This window comes from Mandrillus leucophaeus, unplaced genomic scaffold (assembly GCF_000951045.1).
Source record: "Mandrillus leucophaeus isolate KB7577 unplaced genomic scaffold, Mleu.le_1.0 Scaffold75, whole genome shotgun sequence".
Classification (NCBI taxonomy): Eukaryota; Metazoa; Chordata; class Mammalia; order Primates; family Cercopithecidae; genus Mandrillus; species Mandrillus leucophaeus.
In genome coordinates, this window is record NW_012108141.1 from 2,081,843 (window position 1) to 2,099,919 (window position 18,077).

Consider the following 18,077-nt stretch of genomic DNA (forward strand, 5'->3'; position numbering starts at 1 on the left):
AGATGAGGTGGGTGGATCACCTGAGGTCAGGAGTCCGAGACCAACCTGGCCAACATGGTAAAACCCTGTCTCTACTGAAAATACAAAAAAATTAGCTAGGCATGGTAGCGGGCGTCTGTAATTCCAGCTACTTTGGGAGGCTGCGACACAACAATCATTTGAACCCAGGAAGTGGAGGTTGTAGTGAGCCAAGATCGTACCATTACACTCCAGCCTGGGCGACGAGTGAAACTCTGTCTCAAAAAAAAAAAAAAAAAACAGTTGGGGTCTCACTGTGTTGACCAGGCTGGTCTCGAACTCCTGGCCTCTGGTGATCCTCCCATCTTGGCCTCCCAAAGTGTTAAGATTGCAGTCATTAACCACTCCACCCTGCCTGGTTGTGTACTCTTTCAAAAATTAAGTTTTTAATATTAAATGCTGCTTCTAGATATATTGTAAAAATTCACCTATCAATGAGTTTTTTTATTAAAAACATTGCAATTGTACTAGACTTTAAAATAAATACTAAGTAGTAATTTAGGCTTCAATGTTGGTTTATAGTTTTCTCATTTCTTTCATTTAATAGCTCTGTAAATGAAGCAGTTACTTCCATTTTCCTGAGGTGCAGGAACTGTGGCCCAGATAAGTTAAGTGACCTGCACAATGTTATATGTCCAATAAGTGAGACTGGAGCTCTGATCTAGTCCCTTTGACATTAAAGTTTGTGCAGTAAACCAGCTATGTCAGTTTGCCACATTTGTAATAGTGTTCAATCAATTTTCACTTAAAGGTTTAATATTAAAGTAGTAGCAAGAATTCATAACCTTAATTGGCTTTAACTGCTTTTCTTCCCCTGAAAACAGATGCATATGTACACATGCACACAGATTGCTTACAATATCAGCACATAGTAGGCCTTTGCATGTCGAGGTCCGTGCTGTGGTGCCTTTTTTTTTTTTTTGGCTCGGTGTTTTGACTGCAAGTCTTTTTGGATAGAACTTTATAGTTAGAAAGTAGCTTTCTAACACTTGGATGGGTTTTATAGGCACAAAAAACAAGTCTTATACTAGCTGTAGTTTATTTTTTGAGTTCTTATTAATGAGGAGCATCCACTTTTGCATTGACAGTTGTTTCAAGATTACTTTATCAGCCTTTAAAGGATTCTTGACTAGGTGTGCACATCAGAACTGCCAGGTCCCCAGTGGTTCTAAAGCAGTAAGCTTTGAATGGGCTCTGGCATCAGCACTTTTACTGAGCTTCACAGATAATTCTGATGCATACTCCAGGCCTGAACACCTGATCAATTTGAAACATCCATAACAAAGCAAAAAAAGTTTTGTTTCACCTTTTGAAATACAGTTAGCTCTTTTACCATGTCGGAGATTATTCATTCAGAGAGACAAGTCCTTGCTCCGGTGTGGCCCTTGTGTATGTGCATTAGCTCAGCACCTGCCCGCACTGCAAGCCCCAGTAGGATGTGCCTTGTCCTTCCCTGTTTCAGCCCTTAACACAATACCTGGTACAGAGTATGTAGTGGGCATCTGTTGAATGAATGCTTTTCCCAGTAGCAGTGTATTCATACAATATTAATGTAGTCGTCCCCTGGTTTACAGATAAAACTGAAAGCACTAAGTGCCCAGTGAGTGAGACCCAGGTGTTCTTCCTCCACCCCTAGTGGTCCCCTGGGCAGGTCTTTTTTTGTAACACCCACCAGTCTGTTCTGTAGTCAATCATTGATTGACTTGCCTGTGAACTTGAGAGGAGGAACTGTTTCACAGTTTCATTAGCACAGAGTAAACATGTTTGCCATGCAAGGTTATTTTACATCTGCATTTAAGTGACAAATGTTGAGTCAGTGAAAAGTTTTGATTAAACAATAGTTGTAGATGCGCTAGGTTTTTCAAATCACTAATATCAAGTGGAGATTGTTTTTTCTTGTAAGGGTATTGCTTTTGCGATAGCATAAATAATGGTTTTCCTTTTTTGTAATGTAAATTAATTGCTGGCAACTTTTGTATTCCCATAGACCGGGGAAGCTTAATTGCCTTTATAAGTACTTATGTACAACTTTGTGTCAAATTTTCTGTAATAGTTTATGCTTTATTACTATATATGTACTAAGATTTTATCTGACTTCTGTTTATATCGTTTGTACAATTACATGGTTGTAAAATAAACTTTTAAACCTCAAAAAAAACTGTTAGTTATGACAGTGCTAGCTGCTATAACACAAAAATGCTGAAATATCAGTGGCTTAACAGAAAAGTATTTTCTGCTTGTGTTACAGCCTGGTAGAAAAGTTCCTGTGGCCAGGCGCAGTGGCTCACGCCTGTAATCCCAGCACTTTGGGAGGCCGAAACCATCCTGGCTAACACGGTGAAACCCCGTCTCTACTAAAAATACAAAAAATTAGCTGGGTGCGGTGGCCGGCGCCTGTAGTCCCAGCTACACGGGAGGCTGAGGCAGGAGAATGGCGTGAACCCGGGAGGCGGAGCTTGCAGTGAGCCGAGATCACGCCACTGCACTCCAGCCTGGGCCACAGAGCCAGACTTTTGTCTCAAAAAAAAAAAAAAAAAAGAAAAGTTCCTGGTTAGGCAGCTCTCTTCCTTATGAATAACTAAATTCTTAATTACAACATTAGTCATACCCAGGGACAATTTTGCTTTATTCTTCATGTTATGTAAAATGCTCACCTACTTAATAGTGCCCCTTCCTGCATTTAAAAAGGAAATGTACAGGGCTAAAAGTAAAACTTTTTCTTTCTTTTTTTTCCCTCCTACTGAGGAAGGAATAACTTCCACAAGGCCTTTCCAATCAGTAAATTAGGTCCTGTGTACCTGAGGACACAAAACAAAAATTAGGTTTTGTGTCCTCAATTCAGAAGGTCCTGTTTTGGTCATCTGGACATCTTACAGCTGATAAATGAATAGCAGTAGATCATTTTTCATCCCATTTAAACTCTTCTTCTTAAATCTATGTTAATCAACATAGATTTTTATATGGAGAAAAATGCAGATTAAAATATTTGAGGAGAAGCAATCTTGAATGGAAGGAGACAATGTGCGAGAGGAATATGGAGAATAAATGAAAGAAGGAATACTGGGCTGGATCTGGCTTGACACTGCTAGAGTCTCTCTAGGCCTGGCATCATGGGAATTTGGTAGATTTACTCTTTGAAGACTGTTCAGTCCTGCTCACTGCCAGGACTTTAATGAGGCTTAACTATAATCCCTTTCTAACCACCATCCTACCTGTGCCATGTTACAGTACGGATAGAGGCACAGTTAATAGAGCCAAATGGTTTCCTAGAAATTTCCCACAGCAAAGATAGTGGTTGCAGATGTCAATTCTGCCTTTAACCTTGTAATTTCAGTCATTGCTATTATCATAGATAATTTGTGCTATCATAATAATTTATGCTATTACTATAGATAAAAAGTAAAGGTATATGAAGACATATATGGCATGGACCCTTTACCTCTCTGACCTTATTTTCTATACTTAACCCACTCAGCCCCAGTCACCTCTGAGCCATCCTGGTTTTCCTCAGGCATAATAGGCAGGCTCTGTATTCTAACTCGGTGTTGTCCAAAATAAACAAAATGTGAGCCACATATGTAGTTTTAAGTTTTCTAGTAGCTCCATATCAAAAGACAAAAAGAAGGAAGTGAAAATCATTTTAATAACTTATTTAACCAAATATATATTAATGGGATGTTTCACCATTTTTTAAATACTATGTGTTTGAAATCCTGTGAATATTTTACACAGGCAGTAGCATTTCTCATTTGGATATGAAATTTCCATTAGAAATACTTGATCTGTATATACACTTTATAAAATTTATAGTTGAAATATAGATTTACATGCCTGAGTTGTTTCAAATATACTTAAAATTTTTCCTATAAATCAATTATCAGTTTTTAAATTTAAATTAAATGCAATTAAAAATTTGTTTTTATAAACCAAATCACATTTCAAATGCACAGTAACTACATGTGGTGGCTAGTGGCCACTGAACAATACACTTCCAGCTATTCTCTCTGTAAGGAATACTTTCCTGCAGCTAATCACTTGTTTAAGTCCCTTACCTTCTTCAGGTTTTTGCTAAAATTCACTCTCTCAGTGAGGCCTACCTTGATCACTCTATTTAATACTATAGTGTGCCCCAACTCCCCACACTTCACATTTCTTCATTCTTACTTTATCTCTTTCACTGCGTAATTACTAATTTATTATTTTCATTGTTTATTGCCTTCCTCCTTTTTTTCTACTACTTGATGGACGTAAGCTTCCTGGAGGCAGGGATTTTTATTTTGTTCACTGATAACATCCCAACACCTAGAATAGTGCTTGGCCTGTGGTAGGTGCTCGATAAACATTTGTAGATAAAACGTAATGAATGAATGAGTCATTGTAAAAACTTATTACATTTAGAAATAAGTATATACTAGATTCAAGATATAATTCAGAAAGAGTTAAAAGCATTGCTGAGCAAATCTCTCTTAACTAAATCTTGAATATATTCTCTGTAACTTATACCATTTTAAGCTGGAAGTAATGGGGAGAGAAATGAGGAGTTTAAAATGAGATTAAAAGAAGCTTAAATCTCTAGTTAGGAAGACAAGATTCACAAAAAGAAAATATGAAAAAATCCTGAATTTTGCTGAAAAAATTAGAAAATGGACTTACAATAAGGTCTCTCTGGTTGTGCCATATATATTCCTTTGATGAGAATTTCCCAATAGATATTTAAGTAGTAATATGTGTGTGTGTGTGTGTGTGTGTGTGTATATATATAAAGTAGTTATGTATTTATATGTATTTGACAGAGACGGAGAACATAAAAACAAGAAAGTTAAAAGTATTATAAAGCCTGCACTTGAGAATTAGTTTAAAACAATGATAGTGAAAAATAGAATAATTTTGGCATTAACATTGAATTTATACAAATCTTTTAGAGATTCATGTATTATACAAAGTTCTGAGGAAAAAATATTTTGAAACTAGAATTATATACTATCCCAACTGTTCATCAGATTCACATTTCAAAAATGAAAGCACTGAAAGTGTTTATCTTCCATGCATCCTTTTTAAGGAAATACTTTCAGAATATGTTCCTACAAAACAAAGATAAATCAAAAAGCTGTAGATACAGTAGCATGAGACAAAAATTAAATTAAAAAAAAAAAAACACTGTAGAATACAAGAAATGGAAAAAGTACCTAGGGATTCCATTGAAAGATTTTTTAATCTTCTAGTTGTTGGCCTGGAGAGCAGTTTGTCCAGGTTAGAATTGGTCTTCAAGAATAAGAACAAAATGGATTCCAAGCAATAGAATTGGAAATAGAAGCACATTAGGTATATGATGGAGACAAATATTACTTTTCCCAACAACCACCACGATCACCACTACCATCACCACCAAAAAAGGCACTCAGAAACTAAAGGAAAAATAAAAAATTTTAGTGATCTAAATATGAAAGAAACAAAAAGTGGGGCACGATTTTAAGGGATTAGTGGAGTATGGGAAAGGAGCATTCATTTGATCTTGACATAAAAATGTTTTGAGTGTGAATAGTGATCATGACATTGAAACAGCGGAGATGGAAATAAAATCCTAACTTCTGTCTTGTCTTTATACTAAAGAGTATACACCTGATTGCAATAAACTTGCAGTAAACCATATTTTTTTTATTTTTAATTTTAGAATAGACCTGTACTGAAAGCATGGCTACAGAACAAAAAGCAAATGTTATTACATTTTGACAACATAAAGATAAAAGAACTACTGATGGAAATTGGGAGGTGAAAGGCAGAAAGGAAATGAAGGGAAGGGTATCAGTGCTAACGTCCTCTTACTACAAAATGAGTACCAAAAAGAGAATATTGAAAGTGGATGCTATAAAATATACTAACAATATTGTTTCAATTATCAGTGTTGGTAGAAAGATGGGAGTTGGAATATTGAGTAAATTGGTTTTTTTTTTGAGACAGGGTCTCGCTCTGTTGCCCAGGCTGGAGTGTGGTGGCGAGATCATGGCTCACGGCAACCTCCACCTCTCAGGTTCAAGCGATTCTCCTGCCTCAGCCTCCTGAGTAGCGGAGATTACAGGCACCTGCCACCATGCCTGGCTAACTTTTGTATTTTTAGTAGAAACGGGGTTTTACCATGTTGGCCAGGCTGGTCTCGAACTCCTGAGCTCAAGTGATCTGCCCACCTCGGCCTCCCAAAGTGCTGGGATTACAGGCGTGAGTAATGGTAGCCATAGTGGTGGTGAGTTCAATCAAGGAGGGAGTGTTTGCAAAGCAAAAATTGTGAGGTGCACCTCTTGCCACCACAAAGTTCAAAAACAAACAATTACAAATATGGCGGGCTCACTGAGTGCTTTTGTACTGAATCATTTAATCTTGTGCATTTGTATTATTATTGTATGCTTTAGGAATTTTTATTTTACAATAATTTGTATTCATCCATTCATTTCCAAACCTCTCTCCTAACATGCCCATCTGTGGGATGTGGGAAGAAACCAGAGTCCCTAGTGAAAACCCACACAGACATGGGGAGAATGTGCAAGCTCCACACAGACAGTGGCCCTGGCTGAGAATCAGGTTTTTTTCTCATTAATGTTATAATGAAATGGCCTTATTCAAGGACCTCTTGAACCTCCCACACTCTGATACAACCTCCAACACAGACACACACACACACACATGCACACACACACACACTCTTGTTGAAATCATTGTCATAGAGACTCCTGTACTTGATGAGAATGCATGTCTCTCACTGCAATGGGGGAAAGAAAGTTGAGAATTTAAGCCTAGAGACCTAAAATCTACCAGTAGGATGTGTCCGCAAATATAATATATTACATTATAATGTATACATATACTAGTATGTTGTATTATATAACATCAATATATTAAATATAATAAAGCAATATAATCATTATATATTGAATGTTGTAGGGATAATATGCATTGTTTTGAAACTACTAAATAGGTATGTGTTTCATTCCCTTTATAAAGTCTGTCTGTACTCCAGTAACCTTTAAGATTATCCTTAGTGGTCTAAAGGAAGGAAAAGGTTGATAATGCCAGAACAAGATAGGATTATCAACATAGGATAAAGGCAAAAGAAATAGCACATAGGAAGTATGCCTAACAGGAATTGGGATTAGAAGACCTGATTCTAGAACGGAGAAAAGGAGAAAAGAGAATTCAGACTCCTGTGGCTCCTCTGGACTGAAACCCTAGAAGGGGTTGATGTAGGGGTTTAGAAACACAGTAGTAATTTTCAGGGAATCCTTTAGCAGCAGAGATTTTTTCGTTTCATACTTCTTGTGTTACAGGATCTTTGGGGTGTTGATTTTCTTCCCCTGTAAACCTCTGTTGCCAGTGGGTCCTTTGCCCGAGTTCTCGTCCTGCGTCCAGGAAGAATGAGGTATGCAGACAAATGAAGGGTGAGGAAGAAGAAGAAGACAAATGAAGGGTGAGGAAGAAGAAGGCCCTGGAGAGGGCACCTCCTCTCTGCTCTCTGGTCATCCTGAGGTCTGCTCCTCTCTGCAGGCAGGTCGCTCGGCAGTCTCTGCAGATCTCTGAAGCTATTAGCAGAGAGGGTAGCTCCTCTCTGCTGCTGGTCATCTTGTCGTCTGCTCAACTCTGGCTGAGCCCAGCTATTTATGGGCCTCAGAGGAGAGGAAGTGCATGCTGTTTGGCCATGAGTGGTCATGGGCAGGCCTGGAAAAGGCACCAGTGTCCACCCCAGTCAGTGGAGCTGGCAACCCGGCCCCCAGCCTTCAGGCCCTCCCTGAGCTGACAGAGGGACCTCACTGGAGACCCACCCCCTTCCACCTCTGCCTCCCACTGTTCATGATGCCTGGGCTCAGCCTGACTTTGCTCCAAGATTGGAGTGGGAGCCAACAGCAGGGAGAAGCCAAGCAGTGGGAGCAGGCACTTCCGAGCTTGTGAGGACAGGGGGAGCCTTCCCAGGTCCCCAAGAGTACAGGGATACCTGAGTCTGCTGCCATAGTTTGAGCAATTGCACTGCTGCCCAAAAGGGCAGGGCTCCTGCCTGCTCTGTGGAACAGGCAGCCCTGGCCACACCTTGTTGCCACAGCTGGGATGATGGTAGGCCAACTGGAGTGGCTGCCACCATCACTTGGGCGTACTGGAGAATTTTTAAGGTCTCTTAGAAAAAGCATTATATTTAACAAGTTGAACATAAGAAAGTAGAATGAATTGAGAAAGGACAAAAGATCCTCTCCAGTTTTCTAAAATCAAAGTTGTCATGATAGAATTCCTAGGTTTCCCTTGGGCTTAGGGAAGGTAACTGGGGTACAAACAAGTTTATGATCTTCTGTAAGAAGATGCCCACCAAGGGCAAGGGAGTGCATCTTGAGTTTGTGGGAGGGCCACCGAACAGGGTGAGAGGGCATGGAAATTGTTTGTCTTTAGAATGCCCAGTGCCAGGAGGCTATGATGAGGCAATTTAGCAACCAGCTTCCCAAAATCTATAAAAAATACTAAGTTACTGAGCTAGCAATTGAACGTCACCATTGCTGGAGACCAGACTAACAGCTAGAACTAACAGAACAAGGAACAAACTACAATTTTTCCCAATGTCAGAATGTCATAGTGTGAGGAATCATGTGCAAAAAGGAGTATGTATTTCTCTTTATTGGAAATCAACTTAGTTCACAAACCCCCATGTTAACAGTAAAAACTAATGGTAAAAACACTTAATCTTGTCAATTAAAATTTAGTCACTTCTAAGTTGAAACAGTTTTCTTTGAATAAATATTTAAATTCAGAGTTCTTTTTCTTCCTAAGAGCAGTGGCCTGCCATTGGATAAGTATCTTGTTCTGGTGCTGACCTCTAGCGGTCATTGGCCTTCCCTGAGGTATCTGATCCTGCTTGGTCTTTGGATGATAGAAATTTGCATTCACTACTGTAATGTCCTGCCTTGGCATCCAGTCCCTAAGATACAAGTACCTTGTATTTATCTTACTACAACTCTAGGCCTCTTTGGCTCACCTAGTTCTCTTTCCTCATCTTTCATGGAAGATCTTTCCTTATCTTCATTTTGTGTATTTCATTTTCTCCCTGAAATACACAAATTTCAGGGAGTATGTAGGCAAGCTAGTTTTTGTTGTTATTTGTTAAAATTTGCTTTATTTAGGTATGATTAATATAAATAAAATTCACAAATTTGAAGTGTACAGTTTTGTGACTTTTGACGAATGTGTATCATCATGTAACATCTACTACAATCATGATATAAAACATTTCATCACCCAAATAATGTTCCCTCATGCTCATATTGTGGCATGTATTAATAGTTATTCTTTTTCAAAGCATGGTTATTGAGATATAATTCACGTAATTCACATACAATACAATTCATTTAGGAATATTGGATAAAGAAAATGTGGTACATATACACCATGGAATACTATGCAGCCATAAAAAAGAATGAGATTATGTCCTATACAGGAACATGGATGAAGCTAGAGGCCATTATCCTTAGCAAACTGATGGTAGGAACAGAAAACCAAATACCACATGCTCTCACTTGTAAGTGGAAGCCAAATCATGAGAACACATGGACACAAAGAGGGGACCAATAGGCACTGGGGGCCTACCTGAGGGTGGAGGGTGGGAAGGGGAAGAGGATAGAGGATCAGAAAAAAGTAACTATTGTGTACTAGGCTTAGTACCTGGGTGATGAAATAATCAGTACAACAAACCCCTCTGAGACGAGTTTACCTATATAACAAACCTACGCATGTACCCTTGAGCCTAAAATAAAAGTTTAAAAGAAAAGAAATTCATTTAAAGTATTCGCTTGTATGAGTTTGTTTTTAAGAAATGAAGTCTCATTCTGTTGCCCCAGTGGCCTTGAACTCCTGGGCTCAAGTGATCCTCCTTCAGCTACCCCAACCACTGTGCATGGCTTAAATAGTTTTTATTGTGTGTAAAGATTTGTGCAACCATCACTGCAGTCATTTTTAGAACTACTGATACATGCAACAACATGGATAGATTTCATAGTGTTATGCTAAGAAGTTAGTCATAAAAAATGACATACTGACTGTATGATAATAGTTACATGTCTTGCTAGGAAAGGCAAAACTGGTGACAGGAGGAAGATCAGTGACTTCCAGAGCCTTGGGTGAAGGGAGGAGATTGACTACAAAGGATATGTGGTGACTTTTTTGGGGAGATGAAATGTTTTCAGTACTCTAAAAAGAAGTCTAGTACGCATTAACAGTCTTCCTTACTTCCCCATTATACGTCCAGCCCTAAAAAAAAAAAAAAAAAATTAATCTATTTTCTGTCTGTATAGATCTGTCTATTCTGGACATTTCATGTAAATGTATCAGTACTTAATTCCTTTTTTTTTTTTTTTTTGAGACAGAGTCTGTCTCTGTCACCCAGGCTGGAGTGCGGTGGCGCTATCTCAGCTCACTGTAACCTCCGCCTCCTGGATGCAAGCGATTTTCCTGCCTCAGACTCCTGAATGACTGGGATTACAGGCACACGCCACCATGTCCGGCTAATTTTTGTATTTTTAGAAGAGACAGGGTTTCACCATGTTAGCCAAGCCAGTCTCAAACTCCTGACCTCAAGTGATCCCCCTGCCTCGACCTCCCAAAGTCCTGGGATTACAGGCATGAGCCACTGCATTCGGCCTTAATTCCTTTTTATGGTGGAATCATATTCCACTGCGTGGGTATATCACAGTTTGTATATCCATTTACTAGTTGGTGGACATTTGGATTGAAATCTAGACCACTTTTTGGCTATTATATTTATAGATAAGACTGCTGTGAACATTTGTGCACAAGTTATTGTGTGAACATACCCAAGATGTAGGCCTCAGAGTGGAATTTCTGGATCTTGGGCATATACCCAAGATATATTCCTAGGAGTGGAATTTCTGGATCATGTAGTAACCCTATGTTTAACATTTTGAGGATGTTTGTTCCTTTTTATTGCTGAGTGCTATTTCATTTGTTTGTCCATTTACCAGTTGATGGACATTTGGGTTGTTTCTACCTTTTGACTACTATGAATCAACCTGCTATGAACTTTGACAGGTGTGAGCACACACTTTAATAATTTCTTTTAAGTATAATAAATTCCTGTAAGTAGAATTACTGGGTCATATGGTAAATATATAAGTTTATGAAAATCGCCAAATTGTTTTTTAAAAAATAGCTGTATCATCTTGCATTCCCATCAGCAATGTATGAAAGTTTTGGTAGCTCCGTACTCTCATCAACATTTTATGTTGTTAGTCTTTAATTTTAACCATTCTAGTGAAGGTATAGTGGTTTTAATTTGCATTTACCTGATGCTGATAATGTTGAACATCATTTTCTACTTATTTGTCATTTATATATCTTCCTTTGTGAAGTGTCGATTCAGATCTTTTGCCCATAATCATTCAATAAAATAAAGTAATCATTTTATCCTTGCTTGGAAAAGCTACAGTTTTTATTCAATCCAGTGTAGCTTAGTCTGCATCTACCATGGAACTGAATGTAGATGGAGAAAAACACAACCATCTTAAGTGGTTTCATTTTAAATTCAAGTAGGCCCTTAATGCAGCCCAGCAATCATAATGCATTCACTCTTCTCCTTTTCTAGATGACTGTTTCATTCTTTCTCCAGTTTCTTCAGATCTCTGTCACTTAAACCATCATCTTTTGTTACTACTTTTTTGAGAAAATTGAAGCAAGTAGAAAAGAATTTTCATTGCAACCACTTCTTTCCGGTATCTGCCAATATACTGTGCCTTTCCTCCTGTTCATATTATATGAACTGCTCCTGCTGTTATCTAAGCCCACCTCATCTGCTTGTATGCTATGTCTCATCCCCTTTTGCCTACTCTAGAAGATTAACCCAATCATTCTACCCTCTCTCTCCTATATTATTAGTTTTTTCCTCTATCTACTAGATCATATCCAACATGCTGTTTTTTTTCTGTCTTTAAAAATCTTTCTGGCTGGGCACAGTGGCTCATGCCTATAATCCCAGCACTTTGGGAGGCCAAGGCGGGCGGATCACTTGAGGCCAGCAGTTCAAGACCAGCCTGGCCAACATGGTGAAACCCTATCTCTACTAAAAATATAAAAATTAGCCAGGCTTGGTGGTGGGCAGCTACTCAGGAGTCTGAGGCAGGAGAATCGCTTGAACTGGGGAGGCAGAAGCTGCAGTGAGCCGAGATAGGGAGGTGGAGGCTGCAGTGAGCTGAGATCATGCCACTGCACTCCAGCCTGGGTGACAGACCGAGACTCTATCTCAAAAAAAAAAAAAAAATTTTCTTGGACTCTTTTCTTTACCTTTTCCCCAGTCCCGCCATCAAGCTACTGCCTCATTCCTTTTATGTCCTTTATAGAAAAACTCCTTGAAAGAATTGAAGATATCAACCATCTCCAATATCTCCAATTCCTCTTTCCATTCTTTCTTAGGCCATTCTTACCAGGCTTTCATTCCCACTGTTCTATCAGACCTGTTCTTATCAAAACTTTCAATGTCCTCCACATTGCTAAATCCAATGGTCAGTTCTCAGTCCTCATCTTACTTGACATATCAGAAACTTTTAACACCTTTGATCTTCCCTTTGTGTTGAAAATATTTTCTTCACTTGAGTTCCAGGATGCTTTTTCCACACACAGTCTTCTCCATGTCAGTCAGTGACAACTCCATCCTTCCAGTTATTCAAGCTAAAAATCTTGGAACTATTCTTTACTCCCCTCTTTTTCTTGCAGCCCACATCTAGTTTGTCAGTGCATCCTATTGCCTCAATCTTCAAATTATATCCTGCATTTAAGTCTAAACATTTTTTGTTGTTGTTTTTGAGACGAGGTCTTGCTCTGTTGCAGGCTGGGGTGCAGTGGTACCATCATAGCTCACTGTAATCTGGAACTCCTGGGCTCAAGAGATCTTCCTGCCTCAGCCTCCCAAGTAGCTAGGACTACAGGCATGTGCCAACATGCCTGGCTAATTTTTAAAACTTTTTGTAGAGACAAAGTCTCCCTGTGTTGCCCTGGCCAGGACTCCTGGCTTCAAGCGATCCCCCTGCCCTGGCTTCCCAAATCTCTGAGATTACAAGCACTTTAACTGTATAATAAATTGGTATCTTTATAGATCATTTCCATTTTTTTGTGAGTTATTACATTTTTGAAAATATAGTAGACTTTTAGAACCCACAAATGCTTTTCCTTATCATATCAGGAAATACTGTGTCTAACCTACAACAGTCAGATTTTTAACAGGCTCAAATAAAAATGGCCTGTTTCTAACAAGCAAACAACAACAAAGCAAAAACATAAACATACACTCAGACATCCACTTCATACCATCATACACTCAGACATCCACTTCATACCACCTCAGCAACAGCAACAACACACATACATACACATCTACTTCTCATTACGTTTAATGCTGCCTTCCTGATTCAAGCCACCATAATCTCTGCTTGCATTATTATAGTAGCCTGTCAATTAGTCTTCTTACATTCACCCTGCAGACCATTCTCAGCATAACAGCCAGAGTGATCTTCTTAAAAAATAAATTAGATCATGTAATACCTCTTTTCAAAACCTGTGATTTGCTCCTTTTCTCTTGGAGTGAAAGCCAGTGTTCTTACAGTGGCCTACAAAGATTGACATGGTCTTCCCACCACCCCCTTACCTCTCTGACCCTTTTCTTGTACTACTCTGATATTCCAACCATATTGACCTGCTTACTGTTCCTCAAACAAAAGTAGGCATTCTCTTGTCTCAGGTCTTTTAGTACCTGCTATTCACTGTGTTTGATTACCACAGTCTTCATGACTGATCTCTTTCAAGTCTTTGCTCAAATATCACCTTTCAGTGAGTCTTCCCTAACAATCCAATTTAAATTGCAAACACTCCATGCACTCCTAGTCTCCTTTGTGCTGCTTATAAACAAAAGCCAAAACCATAGCACTCACTACATTCTAACATACTTGTATAATTTACATACTTATTTTAGTTATTTGACTACCTCCTCCCACAAGAATATAAACTTCACAAAGGCAAGATATTTATCCATTTTGTTCACTGGTATACCTCTAGTACCTAAAACAGTTCCTAGCACATTTTAAGGACTCAAGTATTTGTTGAATGAATGAATGAAAGAAATTTAGTTAAAAACTGGAACAAAACAGGAATGGAACAAAATCACATTGGGTATAAACAAGGCCAAACTTGCCGTGAATGTCATCTCGCATTTGTTCTATTCTTTTTGATGAACGTTGTCGTTTGTGTGATATATAGATGAGTCTGGCAGGTTTTGGGAGGCCAGCAACAGGAGAACTTCTCTACCTCATTTCCTGTAGGCCTACATGCCTGGGACTTAAAAGCAGGTTATTGTGAGCCTAAGGCCTGAAAACATGCACACTCTCTTTTTTCTTTCTAACCAAACTCTTGCTTTTTAAAAAATGATATTTCTGGGAGTGAGTCTGTGCTGTGTATTTAATCTTGGATTGCCAAGCCAGTGAGGTGGGAAAAGGTTGGAACTTGTCTCAGTTCTAAAGAGTAGAGTTGGATTTTGTAAACATGGGTGTATTTCATGATAATTGAAAATGTTTTCTTGAAGTAATATATGTGTGTACAAAAAAATACACATATCATAAGTATATAGCTTGCTGAATTTTCACAAACTGAATGTGTCAATGTAATTGGCACTCACAGCAAAAAGCAGAAGCCAGCTAACATCTCAGATGCTCCTCTGTGCCCTCCCAGTTACTAGCTACTGCCCAGGGTGACCTCTGTTCTGACTTCTCATGCCTTGGAAGTGTTTTGCCTAATTTTGCTCTCGATATAAATTAAATCATATAGTATAAACATGCTTGTATCTCTTTTTGTACTCAAAATTTTGTGAGATTTATCCACATTGTTATATATGGTCAGAGTTTGTTCATTTTCAATGCTATATAAAATTTCACTGTATGAATATACTACAGTTTAACCATTCTACTATTGATGGACATTTAGAAGGTTTCCAGTTTGGGGGTTATTATGAATAGTGCGACTATAAACATTCTATTAATGCATTGTGGTGTATGTATGCGTGAATTTCTTAGGACATTTTTGTGTTTTTTTAATCCACAGTCAGTGAACCCTAAGTGTTCCTCAGCATTGCAGTCAGTATATTTACCATGTATACGTTACGCAAATGAGAGCTTTAGTTGCAGGCATTGCCAAATCCTTCCCTCCTTAGTGTTATCACTGGACTTTGTCTATACTTGGGATTCTTAACATGTTGTATTTTGGTTAAGTATGCATATTCATGTTTTTTATTAGATCGTGAGTGCTTTTTAGTACTTTGTTTCACTTGCTTGTGTATCCCGACTCCTGACAAGGTACGTGAAATACAGTAAGCTAGTTGAGCGAATGGTGATAGCTGTCACCATTGCCAGTGATTAACAAAGCAAGTTCCCTTAGTTATGTGAATCACTTAGCCTAGAGTAAAATCCATGCTTTAGTTTGATATCTCAGTGTCAAAGGATTAGGAATGGGAAGTCATTTCTCTCTGAGAGAAGCCTAGAACTGTGGGCTCAGAACCGAACGTGCTGTGTGGCTAAAGGGAATGGCTATGGCTTTACCAGCCTCTTGGAGATTTAAAGTGTTAACAGCAGTGATTCCAAGGCATAGTGTGGGGTCCAGATATAAATAGCAGAACACAAGTAGCGTAATGTGCCACTGCCAAGCTACTGCTGGGGGTGTTTATAAAAAGAAAAGCATTCCCGTCTCAGCTCTCACTGTCAACAACATCCCATCCTGAAGACTCGCTTACCACAACTGAGAGTGGGGAGTCAGTTTGAGGCCTAGCATCATTTAAACTTCCTCCAAAGGCACAAAAGCCAGGTAAACCTTTTGACTTATTTACACTCAGACTAAAGAAATGAACAATTTTTAGGAAAATCCTGATCCAAAGCTTGCTTAAAATATATTGCCTTGTGACAGATATCTATTATCTTATATTCAAATCTTTTTTGGAAAGAGAAGTTTAACACAAAGTAGCATGTTGGTACTATATTTTAGTATTTTTAGTAAAAACAAAACAAAACTGCTTCTGAAGAAATATGGGAAATTGAGGCCAAAATGATCTATAAAAGGGAAGACTGTCTCCCTTCCCCTGTGCTGTTCATTCTCATTTTTAGAATCCAGAATATGGTGATTGGTAGGATAAAATAGAAGCTTCATTTGAGTTACAGTATCATAAATACTGGGATGAATATTAGGCATTCAGCCAATAGTTGTATAATCTTAGAATTGCTGCCTACCCAGTTCCTTCTTATTCTTGTTCCCGCCTTTAGAAAGTTATGCAACACACTTATTTTACCCTCAGGCTTCTCTTGATTGTATTTGTGGGAAGGGGGCCATCTCTGACAATCCACTGCTTTGTACCACTATGGCCTCATCATCTCCTCCGTCCCACTCAAAAGGGCATGACTTAATGTGCAAAGAAGATAGAAGAATGGATAATGTGCATGGACATATTCCTGGAGAATTCTTAGAAACTGGGAGCTAGGGGACCTATTTGAGACTGCTGTTTTTCAGTCTGATTGTGTTATTTCCTGTGCATGCTGAGGGGAGATTTAGCGATGGGAAGAAAATTTGACTCCCAGTGACTGTGGTGGGAGAGATGACATGTCTGGAGGAGTATGGAAATGGACAGATTTAATCTTGAGCAAATCACTGAAATTCTAAGGAGTTTTTGTTTTCTCGTCTGTAGAATGAGAGTGTTAGACCACTAGATAAAGCCTAATTGCTTTTGTAGCCCATTAGGAATTTATTGATAATCACTTCCTGACCATCATGCTATCCACTCGCATTCTAAACGAAAAAATACACAGTGTCATCCTATTCTACTCCCCTACATCTCTTTTTTGAGTCTACTGAATTGAAATTTCTTTATTTTAATTTAGAAGAGAAAAATGAAGACAGGACATTTTGAAATAGTCACCATGCTGCTGGCAACCATGATTCTAGTGGACATTTTCCAGGTAATGTTGGGAATGGGAAGCATGTGGTCATTGGAATGGAAATTCTTGATATAACATTACCTGAGGCATCTGTGTGGCTTGAGGGTGGAAATGAAAGTAGGTAGGATAGGTAAATTAATTTATTATAAGTAACTCTTTTCATTTTAAATGTGTGACACATTAACTGTAAAAAGTTGAAAAAATTAAAATTAAGCAAAAAGAGGAAAGTAAAGATTATTCATAATCCCTCCACTCAGAGGGAATGATTCCCAACCTGTTGGTGTATACAGGCTTCTTGGCTTTTTTCTATGTGTATACTGTTTTTAATTTAAAAAAATGGGTTCACACTGTACGTAGTATTTTTTCTTTGCATTTTCAGTTAATACTGTGTTGCATGTCTCACATGTCATCAGATATTCTGAAAATATGTTTTTCTCCAAATAAGCTAATGCTGCATTGTTTGATTACATGTTTTTTAATTAATGACGATTTTCTCACTTTTTTTTCTGGCAGAACTTTTATGATTTTATTTACAATTGACTCTTTAAGCATCTGTAACATATTTTTATGTAAAATATAATATTTCACTTGTTTTTTTTCCCCATGTTGTTAGCTGCCACATTACTTCTGTATTTGTGTACCATTATAGACGCCTTTTTAAAAATATCTTAAATTCTTAAACTGTTTTCTTTTTTTGAATTTAATATTCTAATCCATTTTCTATAGAATCATTGTGTATCCTGTTGCCTGTGTCACAGTATGTTTTTTATTGAAATATAATTTACATACCATAAAAATTTACCGTTTTTAGCTATCTACTTCAGTGGTTTTAGTATGTTCATTATGTTCTGCAACCATCACCACTATCTGATTGCAAAACATTTCCATCAGGCCGGGCGCGGTGGCTCAAGCCTGTAATCCCAGCACTTTGGGAGGCCGAGATGGGTGGATCACGAGGTCAGGAGATCGAGGCCATCCTGGCTAACACAGTGAAACCCCGTCTCTACTAAAAAATACAAAAAACTAGCCGGGCGAGGTGGCGGGTGCCTGTAGTCCCAGCTACTC

At 38.4% G+C, this 18,077-nt stretch overlaps 1 protein-coding gene across 1 annotated transcript in view; it reads left to right on the plus strand.

Moving 5' to 3' along the window:
- Positions 1–18,077, plus strand: part of ART3 (ADP-ribosyltransferase 3) — a 98,254-nt gene that overhangs the window by 44,560 nt on the left and 35,617 nt on the right. The window contains exon 4 of the mRNA XM_011966193.1: positions 16,956–17,033. Within this exon, the coding sequence (XP_011821583.1) occupies positions 16,965–17,033 (69 nt within the window). The 5' untranslated portion in view covers positions 16,956–16,964. The remainder of the gene's footprint in view (positions 1–16,955; positions 17,034–18,077) is intronic.